Source organism: Nelusetta ayraudi, unplaced genomic scaffold, assembly GCF_046127955.1.
Source record: "Nelusetta ayraudi isolate G7.1 ecotype Tasmania unplaced genomic scaffold, CSIRO-AGI_Nayr_v1 ptg000185l, whole genome shotgun sequence".
Taxonomy (NCBI): domain Eukaryota; kingdom Metazoa; phylum Chordata; class Actinopteri; order Tetraodontiformes; family Monacanthidae; genus Nelusetta; species Nelusetta ayraudi.
The window spans coordinates 145,001-161,003 of record NW_027466234.1 but is presented as its reverse complement, the minus strand read 5'-3'; the positions used below and the strand labels follow the sequence as shown (position 1 = coordinate 161,003).

Here is a 16,003-nt window from a genome sequence, read left to right as displayed (position 1 = left end):
CAAACCGGAAGTGTCCGTACTTGGCTTTTCAACTTAAAGGTACAGGCGGTGGAAGCAGCGCGTTGTTTTGCAATGACATGCGGCGCCTTTCCGCCCCCCGGTCGTGCCGTTATTGTGAAGGGGAAAACCACTTCCGGTTTAAGCCTGCTGCCGCTGCATTGATGAGCGCAGATGATAAAACTGCTTCGCCCCACCCCCACCGACAGCTCTTGTCTTGAGCGTTCTCGCATGACGTCACCGCCACACGGCTGTAGCCTGCGAGTCACGTGACCGACTTGAAGACGCAACACCTGCGTTTAACTTGTGTCTGTTTGAAACGAAGCAAACGGCCCAGAGTCACGTGACAGGAAGCTGGTGCTCCAGGTTTGGTTTAATGATGGATGGAAGTTTTACAGCCATTGAAATAAATAAGAGGAGTGTGTGGCAGTGTTACAGTGTGTTACAGTGTGTTACAGCTGTGTTACAACAGCGCCACCCGCTGCTGAGCTGATGATGCACAAGAATAAAATCATCACATTTACACTCATTCATAAAACTGAAGGAGGGACAACACGTAGAAACATGGATGGGGATGGGGGGCCGGGGGGGGGGGGGGTGCGACTGTATCCAATCAGGAAGCAGGAAGTGGAGGCGAGCTCGTCCCTGATTGGTTCATTTCTTTCACAAAGGAAAGTTGCAGGTTTTGGGGGTCAGGACTAAAAGGGAGAGAGTTCACCATCTTTGGTCGCAGTGCTGCAGTTGACCTCAGGACCTGCAGGGGGCGCCCATGACGGTGAGTCACTTTGACACAACACAAGCGATTTTTCACAGGCGGAAAGATATTTAGGTTTTTCTAAAAAAGAAGACATGGTCACACTGGACGGTCTGGTCCTGGTCCTGGTCCTGGTCCTGGTCCTGGTCCTGGTCCTCAGGAGACCAGAGGACCTGGTTGACTTGATGTCACGTGAACAAAGTTAATTATAAATACTTTGTAGAGAATAAAAGGATAAAAGGATGTAGTGTTGGTTTGGCAGAGTGGTCAGCTGAGCAGAACTTCTGGTCAGCTGATCTCCGAGTCTTTCTTTGGGTTCAGCTCAGGTTCTGAAACTTGTCCCTCAGGTTCTTCACCAGGTTCTGCTGACTCGCTCGGCCCTGCGAGGCCTCGTCTTGGCTCTGAGGGGCGTCAGGCTCCGCCCTGGCTCTGGACTCTACCCTGCGCCTGTATTGGTCGGACTCCTGGTAGGCCCGGCAGCGGTCCGCCACGGCCAGGAGGCAGATCTTCTCCCTGCTGGTGGGGGAGCGGATCTGCACGTAGCCCTCGTCCTCCTCGTCCGCCGGGCCCTCCTCGGGCGTCGCTCCAGGGAGCTTCTCCACGATGATGACGGAGTGGGCGGGGTCGTTGGGCAGCGGTGCCTTGGCCGTCACGGCGTACCCGTCCAAGCGTTCCAGACCGACCGGATCCTGGAGCTCCTGGTCGTGGATGGTGCTGACCCGCAGGTCCAGGGAGTTTGCCCGTTGCAGCCGCCGGCGCCGCCGACTCTCCACCCCGCCGCCGCCGTCGACCGGAGGACGGATCGTCGGGACGTCCTGGAGAGGGAAGAGGTCTGGGGACCAGCTGGAGTGCCTCCTGGGACCGCCGGAGAACGCCTGGTCCGGGGTGGACAGGGTCCGCGTGACGGGGTTCCGCTGGCGGCGGCCCAGCTCGCTGTACCTGGAGCGCAGCTGCTGCACGTCGGGCCAGCTGAAGTCCCACTGGAAGGGGCTGCTGGGGCTGCAGGACCGCGGCCGGACAGGAGGGGGCGTCTGTGCGGTCAGAGGTCCGATCTGGTCCACAGGGCTCAGAGTTGCAGGCTGGGTGCTGGTCTGGGTCGCAGGCTGAGTCTCGGGCTGAGTCTCGGGCTGAGTCTCGGGCCGGGACCTGGTCTGCGTGTTGATCTGGCTCCTGGACTGGGTCCTGGCCTTGCCTGAAAGACAGAGGAAGGTTAGGAGGAGGTTGAGGACGAGGAGGTGCAGTGGGTGGAGGAACGTACCAGCGCTCTCCTTCTCCTTCTCCTCCACCACGCAGGCCAGACCCCCCCGGGCCATCAGGAGACCCTGGCTCCGCTGCCGGACCACCGGTTTGGCCGTTTTGATCCTCTGGCTGTACTGCCGGGCCAGGTTCAGGACTTTACTCTTGGTTTTGTCCACGGCGTCCTCGCCGGACCCCTCCACCTCCGCCTCCGCCTTTAGGTGGACAACCCGGGGGGGCGGAGCCTTGAGAAGGGCAGCCGTCGCCCCTACTCCAGACGGCTCCTTGAGGGGCCGGAGCGACGGGGTCCTGGTCGCTGCCTGGGAGGCCCTGGGAGGTGGATCCTGTCCAGAGGACCTGACCAGGTCCTGCTCCATGCTCTGCCAGATCCTGATCATCTCGGACGAGGGCCTGAACTCCTCGTCCTCAGGGTTGTGAGGTCTAGGTGGCCTCATCTCGCTCTTGGGGTCTTCTGGACCCGGATCCAGAAGGTCCTCTGAGACCTTTGGGTGTGCCGCGGGTGCCGAGGACTCATCTGGGAGGCTCTCCTCCCTGGGGAGGCTGTTGAGGCGGCTGACGGAGCTGCGGACCAACCCGCTGGGGATGTAGGTCAGGCTCTCGCGGCGCTGCAGGCTGAAAGCTGGACTCTGGTTCTCGGCCTGCTCGTAGTAGCTTTTGATCTTGCCCAGGAGCAGCTGGTCTTGCTGGGACAGCATGGAGTCCCGCCGACGGTGGAGGCCCCGGCTTGGGGGGTCAAACAGTTCGTCCTCCCGGGGCGACAGCAGACTCAGGTCCAGCTGGTCCGCCGGGGTCCCCGGGGGGTCCGAGGTCACGCTGCTGAGCCGCTGTTCGGAGCCCAGCAGGCTGAGGCGGCTGCCGGTCCGGCTGAGGAGGCGCGGCGGCGGCGGCGAGACGGCGCCGCTGGCGTCCTGGACCAGGCTGCCGCGCTTGATGCTACCGCTGAAGTGCTGGGCAATGGCGTTGGCCCGGTCCAGCACCGAGGACGGCAGGATGCTGGAGGCCTCCGACACCTCCTGGGCCGAGCTGGGCGCCTCCTCCTCCTCCTCCTCCTCCTCCTCCTCAGACGACTCCTCGCTGCTGCTCAGAGTCTTGAAGTCCGAGTCGGGCGTGCCGGGTGAGGGTTTCCCCGGAGGTGCCGGGTCTCCGTCCCGACCCAGTTCCTCCTCCGACGAGGTCCTGGGAGGGTTTGAGTCACTGCAGGGTTCTGGAGGAGGGTCTTCTGCAGGTTGTGGAGACACTGGAGGCTCCTCCTGTGGCAGCAGGTCTGCGGAGGCCTGCAGAGGGAAGAAGAAGAAGAAGAAGTAGGAAGAGGAGGAGGAAGAGGAGCAGTAGGAGGATGAGAAGGAGGTCTCACCCGCTCGTCAACGTCCACTGGCTCGTTGGCTTCGGCCAGTCCTCCATTCTCATTGGTGCAGTTGTCGGAAGAGAGGGCGCCCCCCGGTGGCTCCTTTCAGCAAAGAGCAAACATCTATTTTCAGCCGTGGCACTACCGCCAGCGAGGAGTCACTTCAGCCAGCAGAGGGCGCCTGGATTACCCCAACATGTCTCGTGTCACATGACCCTTCGGCCACAGCGACACGCGACATCGTCAGCAGAAGCTTTGCAAGAGTCATCACACAGCGCAGCAACCAGACACCAGGGGGCAGCAGAGGGCAGCAGCCGACCAACCAGCAAGTGTTTTTTTACCCACCAAATCGCTGTCATCTGATTGGTTGCACTGTGTCGCATGGGCGGAGTTACGCTAAACAGGGCTACAGTTGCGGAGCTAACGCAGCAACAACCTGCCGAGTGTCCTCCTCACTGCAGTCCACAGGGTGGCGCTCTGCTCTGCCGTTGGTTAGTTCACATCACAGCGTTAAGGTTCTGGATAAAATTAGCTGCCGTAGCCAGGAGCACGCTAGTCAACTTGCAGTTAGCTTCCACGGTGAAGACAGTAGCTGCGATTTCACGAGCCCGAGAATTGCGCAAAACCTAAATACGGCAATAAAAAAAACTGATCATCGAGACACGGACACTTGGAAAAACCTCTCAAACACGGCTGAAAGGTTTTTCGACGATTTTGTCATTTCGTAATTATTTTCACAAATTTATGAGCATTACTTGAATTCTCGCGGGACGAGATTTGACAAGAACCACAGTTTATGTGCTGCACATTATGCGAAAAAAAAACAAAACTGTCCGCTAAAATGACCCACGTTCCTCATATGAAATAAAGGCTAGCTAGCTGGTTAGCTGGCTAGCTGTGAGCTACTTCCCAAAGCCGCTAACACTGTTAGCATGCAGTAAGCTGAGGTGAGCCGCTATGCTTTAGCCACGTTAGCCTTTAGTCGTCACCTTCACATCATCTGGCCTCACCTAACACATGTAAGCCCCGCCCAGCTGGTGCACCAATCAAATCGTTGCTTGAATAGGGTTAAAATGCTCTAAAGGCCTTTCCACAGGTGTGGTGGGTGTAGCGCCACCTGCTGGCCCGTGCAGCCTGTCCAGCTCCACCACAGGCTCCAGCGCTGTTAGTTGGCTCCACATGTGGAAGGGTTACATGCACGGACTGAGCTCATGGTTTTGGGTGAGGGGGCGGGGCTTAGAGCGGAGGGGGCGGGGCTGAGCAAAGACGGAGATGAAGCGCAGCTGGCAGCAGCCTCACCGTCACCATGACAACCCTGTGGTGCCAGCAGGAGATAGCGGCCAGCACGGAGCTGGCGAAGTCCTCTACCTGCTCCTCGCTACCAGGCAGGCCCACCTCCTCCTCCTCCTCCTCCTCCTCCTCCTCCCGATCCTCCTGCTCCTCCTCCTCCAGCTCCTCCCCCTCGCTGAAGCTCAGCTGCTCCAGGGAGAACTTCCCACTGCAGAGCTCCTCCTCGTCCTCCTCCAGCTTGCAGCTGCCCCCGGTGGCAGGCCGTGGTAGCGCCCCCTCACTGTCAGAGTGCTGCGGGAGGTGCCACCAAACTCTGAGGCTGACTCGCACTGATGATGTCATCACCACATGACCGGCCCCCCCCGCTGGGTTTTCTTTCTTTCTTTTTTTTAAATCAAGAACATCCAGCGATCCCTAAAAAAAACACTTTCACAAAAGACTTCCTGCCCCCTGGTGGCGGGCGACGGGACTGTACTACTCGGTAAGCTCCTCCCCCTTCCATTTCAGAGGCTCCGCCTCCCACTCTTACCGTCAGGACACCTGTGTGAGGAAGAGGAGCAGACAGACGCTGAAGAGCTGAGCCATCGTCAAGGTAACAGGAAGTGACATCAGAAACAGACGGACGGTTCTCACCTCTGCCGGGCCTCACCACCTGTCTGCTCGGCTCTGAGGGGGTAAAAGGAGAAAGAGGTCAATGACCAATGGACAGGAAGTGGGCGGGTCCCAGTGGGCGTGGCCATTTACCTGACCGTCGCCGCCGCTCGTCGGACTGAGCGGACGCCGTCTTCTTGAGCCGCTCGGGACTGTAGCGATACCTGGGAGGATCTGTAGGGGGCGACATCATCAGTGACATCATCAGGGGGCGCCCAACCTGCGACTGATCTGAGAACCAGGTGGACCGGGTGGACCGGGTGGACCGGGTGCTCACTCACAGGTGGGGTTCATCTCCAGGATGGCGTCCTTGGCCTGGAACAAGCAGCACAACAGCAACAGGTCTGAGACCCCTGTGCAAGGTGGGCGGGGCTTCACACGGTGGGTGTGGCCTCCAACACACGGTGGGCGTGGCTGCTCACCTTCTGCGGGATGATGGCCTGGTGGTTCTCCAGGATGAGCCGCTTGATGTGATGAGCCCACAGCTTCCTCTCCTCCACCGTCTTGGCCTGCAGGCAGTGGAGGAGGAGTCACTGGAGGAGCAGCAGGAGGAGGAGGAGAAGGAGGTAGGTGTGGTGGAGGAGAAGAAGGAAGAGGAGGAGGAGACTGGGGGTGGAAGTGGAGGTGGAGGTGGAGGAGAATCAGGTGGAGGAGGAGGGGTGGCGGAGAAGGAGAAGGTGGTGGAGGAGGAGGTGAAGGTGGAGGTGGAGGAGGAGACTGGGGGAGGAGGAGGACGAAGAGAAGGTGGGTGTGGTGGAGGAGAAGAAGGAAGAGGAGGAGACTGGGGTAGGAGGTGGAGGGGTGTAGGAGGTGGAGGAGGAGGAGGTGAAAGTGGAGGAGACTGGGGGAGGAGGAGGAGGAGGGGTGTAGGAGGTGGAGAAGGAGAAGGTGGAGGGGCAGTGGGAGGAGTTGGGGGCGGGGTCTCACCTGGACGGTGTGCGGCTGTTTGGGGTGTTTGTAGTGAGTCACACTGAAGCTCAGGGAGTCTTTGGCACTTTCAATCAGCATGAGGGTGGAGCACTGATGGAGGAGGAGCAGGAGGAGGAGCAGGAGGTAAACATCAGTGTGGCTGAGCAGAAGGCATGGTCAGTGTGTGTGTGTGTGTGTGTGTGTGTGTCTCACGGAGATGTGTGTCTTGCAGACGTAGTGCTCGCCGCGGCGCTTGGTGATGAGCAGCAGGCGCTGGAAGAGGAAGAGCGTGCGCTGGTTCTTGGCCCGGTGGACCCTGAAGGTTCCCTCCAGGACCAGCTCCCCATAGGTGGTCAGGTCTGGACCCTTCCAGTTCAGCAGCAGTGACTGGACCTCCTGCAAGCACCACAGAAGAAGAAGAAGGCACGGCGTGAAGGTCGGCAGCGCTGGGCCGTGGCCCCACGTGAGGCACCGGTGCGACGGCGCCACCTGCAGTCTGACGGCGTGCTCGTGCTTCCTCTTCATGTCGTTGATGTACCAGGCCACGCCCGTCATGGTGTAGATGGCCTCCTCCACCACCTCGTAGCCTGCAGCCTCCTCAGGGTCAAAGTGCTTGGCGATCTCCTGCAACACAACGCAACCGGGTGTCAGCGTCAGGCCCCTCCCCTCCCGGTGGGCGTGGCTGTGGGCGTGGTCCGGCTACCTGGAGCAGCAGGTGGTACTTGAGGATCCTCTGAACGGGTTTGAGCAGGTAGGAGCCCAGAGGCAGCGAGCGCTTGAGGGAAGCCTGGCGCTCCCTGAAGAACCTGGCCAGGGTCTGGTTCCTCATGCACTCAGTGAGGGCCGCCACCGAGCTGGGGGGAGGAGCGGGAGGGAGGAGGAGAAGGTGGGGCCCAGTTAGAACAGGTAAGGAGAGGTGTGGACCGGTGAGGACAGCTTAGAGCCAGTTAGAAGGAATTGGAACCAGTGAGAAGGAGTTGGAACCAGTTGGAACCAGTTGGAACCAGTGAGAAGGAGTTGGAACCAGTTGGAACCAGTGAGAAGGAGTTGGAACCAGTTAGAAGGAGTTGGAAGGAGTTGGCACCAGTTGGAACCAGTGAGAAGGAGTTGGAACCAGTTAGAAGGAGTTGGAACCAGTTGGAACCAGTGAGAAGGAGTTGGAACCAGTTAGAAGGAGTTGGAAGGAGTTGGAAAAGGTAAGGACTGCTTAGAACCAGTTGGAACCAGTTGGAACCAGTTGGAACCAGTGAGAACCAGTTGGAACCAGTTGGAAGGAGTTGGAAAAGGTAAGGACTGCTTAGAACCAGTTGGAACCAGTTGGAACCAGTAAGAACCAGTTGGAAGCAGTTGGAAGCAGTTGGAAGCAGTTGGAACCAGTTGGAAGGAGTTGGAAAAGGTAAGGACTGCTTAGAACCAGTAAGAACCAGTTGGAAGCAGTTGGAAGCAGTTGGAAGCAGTTGGAACCAGTTGGAAGGAGTTGGAAAAGGTAAGGACTGCTTAGAACCAGTTGGAACCAGTTGGAACCAGTAAGAACCAGTTGGAAGCAGTTGGAAGCAGTTGGAAGCAGTTGGACCAGGTGAGGACAGGTGTAAAGGCTCAGGACGTGTCCCGCTGTCTTACTTTGGGTAGTTGGTGCAGTACTGGGTGTAAATTTCAAAGTACTCGCTCTGAAACGAGACAGACAGGAAGTGTTGACTGTGACAGGAAAGGCTTCGCTGCAGTGACTGTGAGTCACGGGTAGGGGGCGCCACGCACCTTCAGGACGAAGCACCTGGCGACGGCCACGGGGTCGTTGTCACACAGGTCGAGATCCTGCAGCAACTCGCTGGCGACAAGAAACATCGTTAGCATGACAACAGCAAGGAAGCGAGACCTGCTGCAGCGCCGCCTACTGTTCTGGAGGCTGAATTACACCCAACAGCTCTAAATGACAACCGCTTTACTTTTGAAAATCTGATTTTGCAGGGGGGGGGGGGGTGTTCGGGCGAGCGGAGGCTGCAGTGTGATGACGACTCCCGGCCAGCAGGTGGCGCTGTCGCAGTCGAGGTGAGGTGAGCACCTGTTGAACTCGTAGATGTCCTCGATGTTCCCGAACAGAGCGCACACCTGCTCAGGACGGATGGACAGCTGCTCGCACTGATCAATGATGTGAGCCAGGTGGTCCTGCAGGGGGCAGCAGAGACACAGAGGAGCCTGTTAGACAGAGCTGCAGCCAGCAGGGGGCAGCATGACACCACAAAGCAGAGATGCTGCACTCTGGTGACCAGTTGATTCAGGGTGCACTGATAGACATTAACTACTGATCACTGACTGGTATTAATTATTGATCACTGACTGGTATTAATTATTGATCACTGACAGGTATTGATTATTGATCACTGACTGGTATTAATTATTGATCACTGACAGGTATTGATTATTGATCACTGACTGGTATTAATTATTGATCACTGACTGGTATTAATTATTGATCACTGACTGGTATTGATTATTGATCATAGACTGGTATTGATTATTTATCACTGACTGGTACTGATTATTGATCACTGACTGGTATTAATTATTGATCACTGACTGGTATTGATTATTGATCACTGACTGGTATTGATTATTTATCACTGACTGGTATTAATTATTGATCACTGACTGGTATTGATTATTGATCATAGACTGGTATTGATTATTTATCACTGACTGGTATTGATTATTGATCACTGACTGGTACTGATTATTTATCACTGACTGGTATTAATTATTGATCACTGACTGGTACTGATTATTTATCACTGACTGGTATTAATTATTGATCACTGACTGGTATTGATTATTTATCACTGACTGGTATTAATTATTGATCACTGACTGGTATTGATTATTGATCACTGACTGGTATTAATTATTGATCACTGACTGGTATTGATTATTGATCACTGACTGGTACTGATTATTTATCACTGACTGGTATTGATTATTGATCATAGACTGGTATTGATTATTGATCACTGACTGGTATTAATTATTGATCACTGACTGGTATTACTTATTGATCACTGACTGGTATTGATTATTGATCACTGACTGGTACTGATTATTGATCCACTGACTGGTACTGATTATTGTCAATAAATCATGTCATGGATTAATCTGTGCAGATATTTGAGTCTCGTGTTGTTGTTGTTGTTGTTGTTGTCGTGTGTTTCATTCATGTATGTGACAGTGTGCAGGAACACGCTGCCTGCAGGTGAGCGTGTGGTTACATAAGCACTTAATCCAGACTCAACTGGTTAATAATAGCGCCAGGGCTGCAGAGGAGGCTCAGCCTCCCGGCTCTCTGCTCAGGCAGCTGATCGTGATTGATCGCTGACCAGCCACTGATCACAGGCCTGTTCTGAAGAGAGGCTCCAGGGTTCGGGTCATGTGACCCTGGGTCATGTGACTCACCTCCACCCCCCAGGGTTCTGGTCACGTGACTCACCTCCACGATCATGCGCAGGTCCCTGACGTAGGTGCGCTCGGTCTCGATGAGCTCCATGACCACGCGGTCCAGGTAGGTGAGCGGCGGGCTGGGCGCCATGCTCCTGCCCACCACCGGGGACGAACGCTGCAGCCGCTGGCGGCGGAGGCCTCGAGTGGGCGTGGCTTCCTCGACCTCGTGGTGGTGGTGGTGGTGGTGCACGAGGCCCCGCCCCTCGGCGTCCTCAGCGTCCTCGGCAGGGCTCAGGTCCAGGTCCACGCCACGGGACGAGCCGGAGCCCGAGGACAGCGTGGAGATCAGGCTGGCGGGGCGGCGGCGGCAGGACTCGGGGGGCGTGGCCGAGGGGGCGCGCTCATTACTGCTGAGGGAGGCGGTGGACAGGTGGGTGGACTCTGTGGAGAGGAGGGGGGTGGGGGGGGCAACAGTGAGGAGACCTTCAAGTCAGCAGCAGCAGCAGGTGTCTGATTGGCTGCTGTCAGCTCCAGGATGATGGCCCCACCCACTCATGACATCACAACCTCGGACCTCGAACTTCACGCAACCTTCTGCAGCATCTCCATCTCCATCCACACACACACCCATTGGCTCTGGTCTGATCACATGACCCACATCCAATCACCAGCAATCACAGCGATTGGTGTGAAACTGCACAGCCGAAAACCCAGGGAATCAGAACCACTCAGAACGACCACCGGGGGCGCAACCTACCCAATAACCAGCGCTCGGCTTTAGCTAAGTGGCCGAAGAACAGCGCCACCGACAGGCCGCCTGGCAGAGAGCAAGGTCACATGTTAGTGGGAGAAGCAACCAGCAACTTCAAACAGCAACAACAGCTGGTCATGTGACTCCTCCTCCTCCTCCTCCGGAGAGGGAGAGAGAGAGTGAGAGATGGGAGAGAGAGAGAGGGGAGAGAGGGAGAGAGAGAGTGAGAGAGGGAGAGAGAGAGAGAGGGGAGAGAGAGAGAGAGGGAGAGAGGGAGAGAGAGAGTGAGAGAGGGGAGAGAGAGAGAGAGAGGGGAGAGAGGGGAGAGAGGGAGAGGGGAGAGAGAGAGAGAGAGTGAGAGAGGGGAGAGAGAGAGAGAGAGGGGAGAGAGGGAGAGAGAGAGGGGAGAGAGGGAGAGAGGGAGAGAGAGAGGGGAGAGAGGGAGAGAGAGAGTGAGAGAGGGGAGAGAGAGGGGAGAGAGGGAGAGAGAGAGTGAGAGAGGGGAGAGAGAGAGAGAGAGGGGAGAGAGAGAGAGAGAGGGGAGAGAGGGAGAGAGAGAGGGGAGAGAGGGAGAGAGGGAGAGAGAGAGGGGAGAGAGGGAGAGAGAGAGTGAGAGAGGGGAGAGAGGGAGAGAGGGGAGAGAGGGAGAGGGGAGAGAGAGAGAGAGTGAGAGAGGGGAGAGAGAAAAAGAGGGGAGAGAGGGAGAGAGAGAGAGGGAGAAAGAGAGAGGGGAGAGAGGGAGAGGGGAGAGAGAGAGAGGGGAGGGAGAGAGAGAGAGAGGGAGAGAGAGAGGGGAGAGAGGGAGAGAGAGAGAGAGAGAGAGAGAAAGAGAGAGGGGAAGGAAAGAGATAAAGAGAGGGGGAGGGAGGGAGATAAGAAAGAGAGAGGGGGAGAAATGGGGGGAGGAAGAGAGAGAGAGAGGGAGGGAGACTGAAGGTCAAACAGCATAAAGAGTCAGAAGCAGAGAGTGTTTGAACATAAACAGTGTCAAACTGCAGGGCCCCACACACACACACACACACACACACACACACACACACACACACACACACACACACACACACACACACACACACACACACACACAGCCGCTGGCCTCCTGCCACAGTGGGAAGTCAGCGAGGCGTTCGCTGACCCGGCAGGAAGTGAATTTATGTCGGCCGCCAACGCCGGCCCCTTGGAGCTGATAAGCGGAGCGACGGCCAATCAGAGCTCAGCGTTACATTCAAACGCACACATACACACAGCAGCAACCTCTGACCACTGTTAGCGGTTAGCGGCGACACCCTGAAGACTCACCCCACCAGCGGGGGCGCCGCTCCTCCTCCCCCAGCCTCCTGAAAGAGAAGCTGACCTCCTCCTGGGAGAGCCAGCACCTCACTGCTGGGACTCCTCCTGCACCTCCTCCTCCTCCTCCTGTCAGAATGCGCCACACGCTCCTCTCGAAACCCATCCGCCAAATATGAAGACAAGCTCACACACACACAACTGACAACACAACTGACAACACAACTGACACAGCAGAGCAGGAGCAAGAGGAGGAGGAACTGCAGGAGGAGGGGCGAGCAAAGGAGGAGAGGCAACAGGAGGAAGAGGGGGAGGAGCCACTAGAGCAGGAGCAACCAGAGGAGGGGCAACTACAGGAGAGGAGAAAGAGGAGGAGGAGCAGCCAGAAGAGGAGAGGAGGAGGAGGAGGTGAAGGAGAAACTAGAAGAGGAGAGGAGGAGGAGGAGGAAGAGGAGGAGGAGAGAAGCTCCTCCTCCTTCACTCTGTCCCGCCACTGCTGCTGATGATGTCACTACATCCTCCCAGCATGCACTGCTCCCACTAACCCAGTCCATCAGAAACACTCCCATCATGCATCTGGGGGGGGGCAGCAGGAAGTTGGAACTCAGAGGGCGGCGGGGCTGAACCTTCTCAACCAGCCTATCAGTGAAGGGCGGGAGAGTAAACAGGAAGTCACAAGCAGCGGACCATGTGACACGCTCAGTGTCAACCAGCCAGAGGGGGCGGAGCCAAGAGAGACAATCAGGACGAGTGTGTGAGAAGACAAGAGAGACGTCTCAGCCTGACACACACACACACACACACACACACACACACACACACACACACACACACACACAGGGCAAGAACACCTGTCTGTATCTTGCTTGAACATCAACCTGGAGGGGTGGAGCTACGGTATAAAGGTCCCACCCACGTACCTGCCCGGTCCAATCAGAGGCAGGTCACAGCTGTCAATCATCCCACCTGCAGCCAAACCCAGTGAAAACACTCACAGTGTCGTGTTCTGCTGACACCTGACAGGTGTAAACATCCACACCTGCTGACGCATCACTTCCTGTCCCAGCCAGCAGGGGGCGGGGCGGGGGCGGGGGCGGGGCTAGGAGCGCCAGCGTTTCTTATCAGATCCTAAAGAATTCCCAGAATTCCTTCAACTTCCTCTTTCACCCGCACGTGTGGTGTGTGGCTGTGATGTCATAGGTCCCGCCCACTTCCTGTTCACCAATCAGCGAGGTGGTGAATGTTCCTGAACTGCCACTTAGGCCCCAAGTAAGAAGAATGCTGTCACATGACGCAGCAGAACCAATCAGCTTCCGGTGGGTCACAGAGAAACACACACACACACACACACACACACACACACACACACACACACACACACACACACACACACACGGAGAAGATCTCAGATCTGTCTTAAGCAAGTGTGTGTGTGTGTGTGTGTGTGTGTGTGTGTGTGTTCAGGTGTTTGGATCAGTGTGTGTGTTAATCTGCTGGTTCCTTGTCCTCTCTGTGCTGGATTAACAAAGTCCTTAATCCTCATTACTTCAGATCACACACACACACACACACACACACACACACACACACACACACACACACACACACACACACACACACACACACACGTAGGGAAACAGTGTGGGGGTCCAGTCAGGAAATACAGTCAGATTTTACACACACACACACACACACACACACAGAGCAGAGGAATCCAGGTGTGTGCTGGGTGGGCGGAGCCTCATCTGAGCCAATCACAGACTGTGGATAACATCAAAGAAAGAAGGAAACTTTACTGCTCAGCAGTGAAGTTCAGTAAGGAGCCGTCTGATTGGCCGGCCAGCACAGGGTGGTCTGAGACTGACTGAGTCTCAGTCTGAACCCGAGTCCTGCTACTACTACACACAACAACAACACAACAACAACAACAACAACACAACAACACTGTCTGTGTTTGCTAGCAGCTGCTACATGGACAGCAGAGAGGTTTGAAAATCCCACCTTACCTTGAACACACCGCAGGAGAAGAGAGAGAGAGGGCGACAACGCGTGTGTCTGTGTGCGTGTGTGTCATGGTGTGTGAGTCCACCTCACACACACACACACACACACACACACACACACTGGCAGGGGCGGGACTTAATCCAATTAGTCCCAGAGTACAGAAGAGCAGAAGGTCGCCACCTGCTGGAGGAAGTGGGTGAGGAGACACCAGAGCAGGAGCAGCCAGAGGAGGAGCAACAAGAGAAGGAGGAGGAGGAGCAACCGGGGGAGGAGATGAGGAGGAGGAGGAGGAGTAAGCGGAGGGGGAGGGGCAACCAAAAGAAGAGAGGAAACAGGTGGAGGACAGGAGAAGGAGCAACCAGAGGGAGTGTCGCCACCTGCTGGTCACACGACGCATCTCAACACAACCTTCAGGGTGAAACAGACTTTCAAAATAAGAGCACCAATCGATTAAACACACACACATGCACGCACACTTGACTTGGGTTCCGCTTTCAAAACACTCTGCTTGAGAGTCGTGACGACGACGACGACGACGATGACAACGATGACAAAGTGAGTGCAACCATTTGTAAAGTTATTCATTACATCTTGACACAGTGGGTCATGTGACCTGATCTGTTGACTCAGTAAAGCAATATTGGTCCAGTCAGGTGTGTCTCTGAGTAAGCACCTGATTGCATCCCTACACACCACCATTAGACACACACACACACACACACACACACACACACACACACACACACACACACACACACACACACACACACACACACAGAGCGACCTTTAGACAACAGGAAGTTTCACAATAAGCTTCTCCTGAATGAAGCTCTCGGGGCTTCCTGTCTCTGACTCATGATGCGTTTGAGTGCCCCGTAAAGCACAGCGCTGGAGGGGGAGTCTTACCTTCATCATCCATGGGGGGGGCGTCATTGGTGGAGGGGTGGGATCCTTCTGGCATCACACCGTCGAGCTACGCACAGACAGACACACACACAGACAGGCATTAGCATCACAGCTGCGATCACACTGCAGCTGTTTTGACTGCACGCAATAAACCCCAGTACTGCCCCCTGGTGGTCGGTTGCAGCTGCGCCACTGCCCCCCCCCCCCGAGGCTCTGAGCCAATCAGAAAGCACGTTCCCTACACCCCCCCACCCCCCAGTAATTAACACAACAGCACAGCGCTTCTCGCCCTCTCTTTGAGGTCACATGACACGGGTCGTCCCAGAACAGGAAGTTTGCATTATGGGACACATGAACCTGAACGGGAAGCACCAGGCAGGGTGGGGGGGGGGGGGGGATTTGGGGTTGCCATGGTGACGTGACCACAGCTGCAGGAGTGAGTGACACTTCAACAGGGGATGGTGCGCGTGTGCACGCGCACTCGCACTCGCACTCGCACGCACTGCTGTGCCGTCCAGGTTCCTCACTTCACTTCACCTGAGCTCCTCTCACCCCGGAAGTCCCGCCAACAGCTCCGGACTTGACAACAACAATGCGGAGCCGTCCGGACTTGTCGCCGGCAGACGGGCGGTGATTGGCTGAGGCGGGCGGGGACAAGCAGACTGCACTGCAGGACACTAGTGGAGCCAGCCCCGCCCACTGCGACCCGACCAGCACTGACTGAGATTAACGCTACAAACTAAACTCCACCGTCCGAACCCCGAGGCACGACACGGAAGACAACAGGGGTAGAAGAAGAAGAAGAAGGAGGAGAAGAAGGAGGAGGAGGAGAAGAAGAAAAGGCACTTCCGCCTTCGAACTCTGAGTTTTCAAAGAGGTCCGAGACAAGCAGGAAGTGAGCAGAACTTACCGGCTGGAGTTTGAGGAGCAGGCAGCAGACACAAGGGCGGTGTTCAAGTCGGAGCCTCCGTCCGTCAGTCAGTCCGTCTGCGTGTGTGTGTGTGTGTGTGTGTCTGTCTGCGACGCCTCCGCAATCTCAGCCACTGCGCATGTGCTGCATTTTGGAGGGAGGGGAGAAAAAAAAAAAAAAATCCGGTAGAGCAACTCTGCCGCTATCCCGTCCCCCCCCCCCTTTTTTTTTTTTTAGATTAACCAATCACAAAGCTGGTGGTTCTTGAGGCCGCCACCTGTCCTGCAAGCTGATTGGTTCGTGGAATCCAGATGTTGTCTCAGAAAGAGGGCGGGACGAATGAGCTACAACTGAAGACAGCCGCTAGGAGGCGGACAGGCGGTGTAGACGTTATTGACCTGCAGGGGGCAGCAGAGCTCCACCTCCGAGGCTCAAAGTCCAGATTGGACAACAACCTGCTTTGCAACGTGTGCACGACACACACGCACGTGTTAAAACTATGAGATCAGAGCAGGA

At 56.3% G+C, this 16,003-nt stretch overlaps 1 protein-coding gene across 2 annotated transcripts; it reads right to left on the bottom strand.

The window, feature by feature from the left end:
• Positions 1-331: 331 nt before the first annotated feature.
• On the bottom strand, positions 332-15,638 carry LOC142881172 (pleckstrin homology domain-containing family G member 3-like). Of its 2 annotated transcripts, XM_076015264.1 has the most exons (18): positions 15,488-15,638; positions 14,578-14,644; positions 9,679-10,070; positions 8,263-8,366; positions 7,959-8,028; positions 7,824-7,870; positions 6,907-7,057; positions 6,693-6,827; positions 6,417-6,599; positions 6,222-6,314; positions 5,717-5,803; positions 5,576-5,609; positions 5,388-5,468; positions 5,277-5,309; positions 5,173-5,183; positions 3,363-3,455; positions 2,010-3,282; positions 332-1,943 (listed from the first exon to the last, which is right to left on the bottom strand). In XM_076015264.1, the coding sequence occupies exons 2-18, from the start codon at positions 14,630-14,632 to the stop codon at positions 1,069-1,071; spliced, it is 3,717 nt and encodes a 1,238-aa protein (XP_075871379.1). In that variant the 5' UTR covers positions 14,633-14,644; positions 15,488-15,638; the 3' UTR covers positions 332-1,068. The 2 variants fall into 2 exon arrangements, with proteins under 2 accessions (XP_075871379.1, XP_075871378.1); XM_076015263.1 differs by lacking the exons at positions 14,578-14,644; positions 15,488-15,638 and adding an exon at positions 11,680-12,006.
• Between the last annotated feature and the right edge of the window lie 365 nt (positions 15,639-16,003).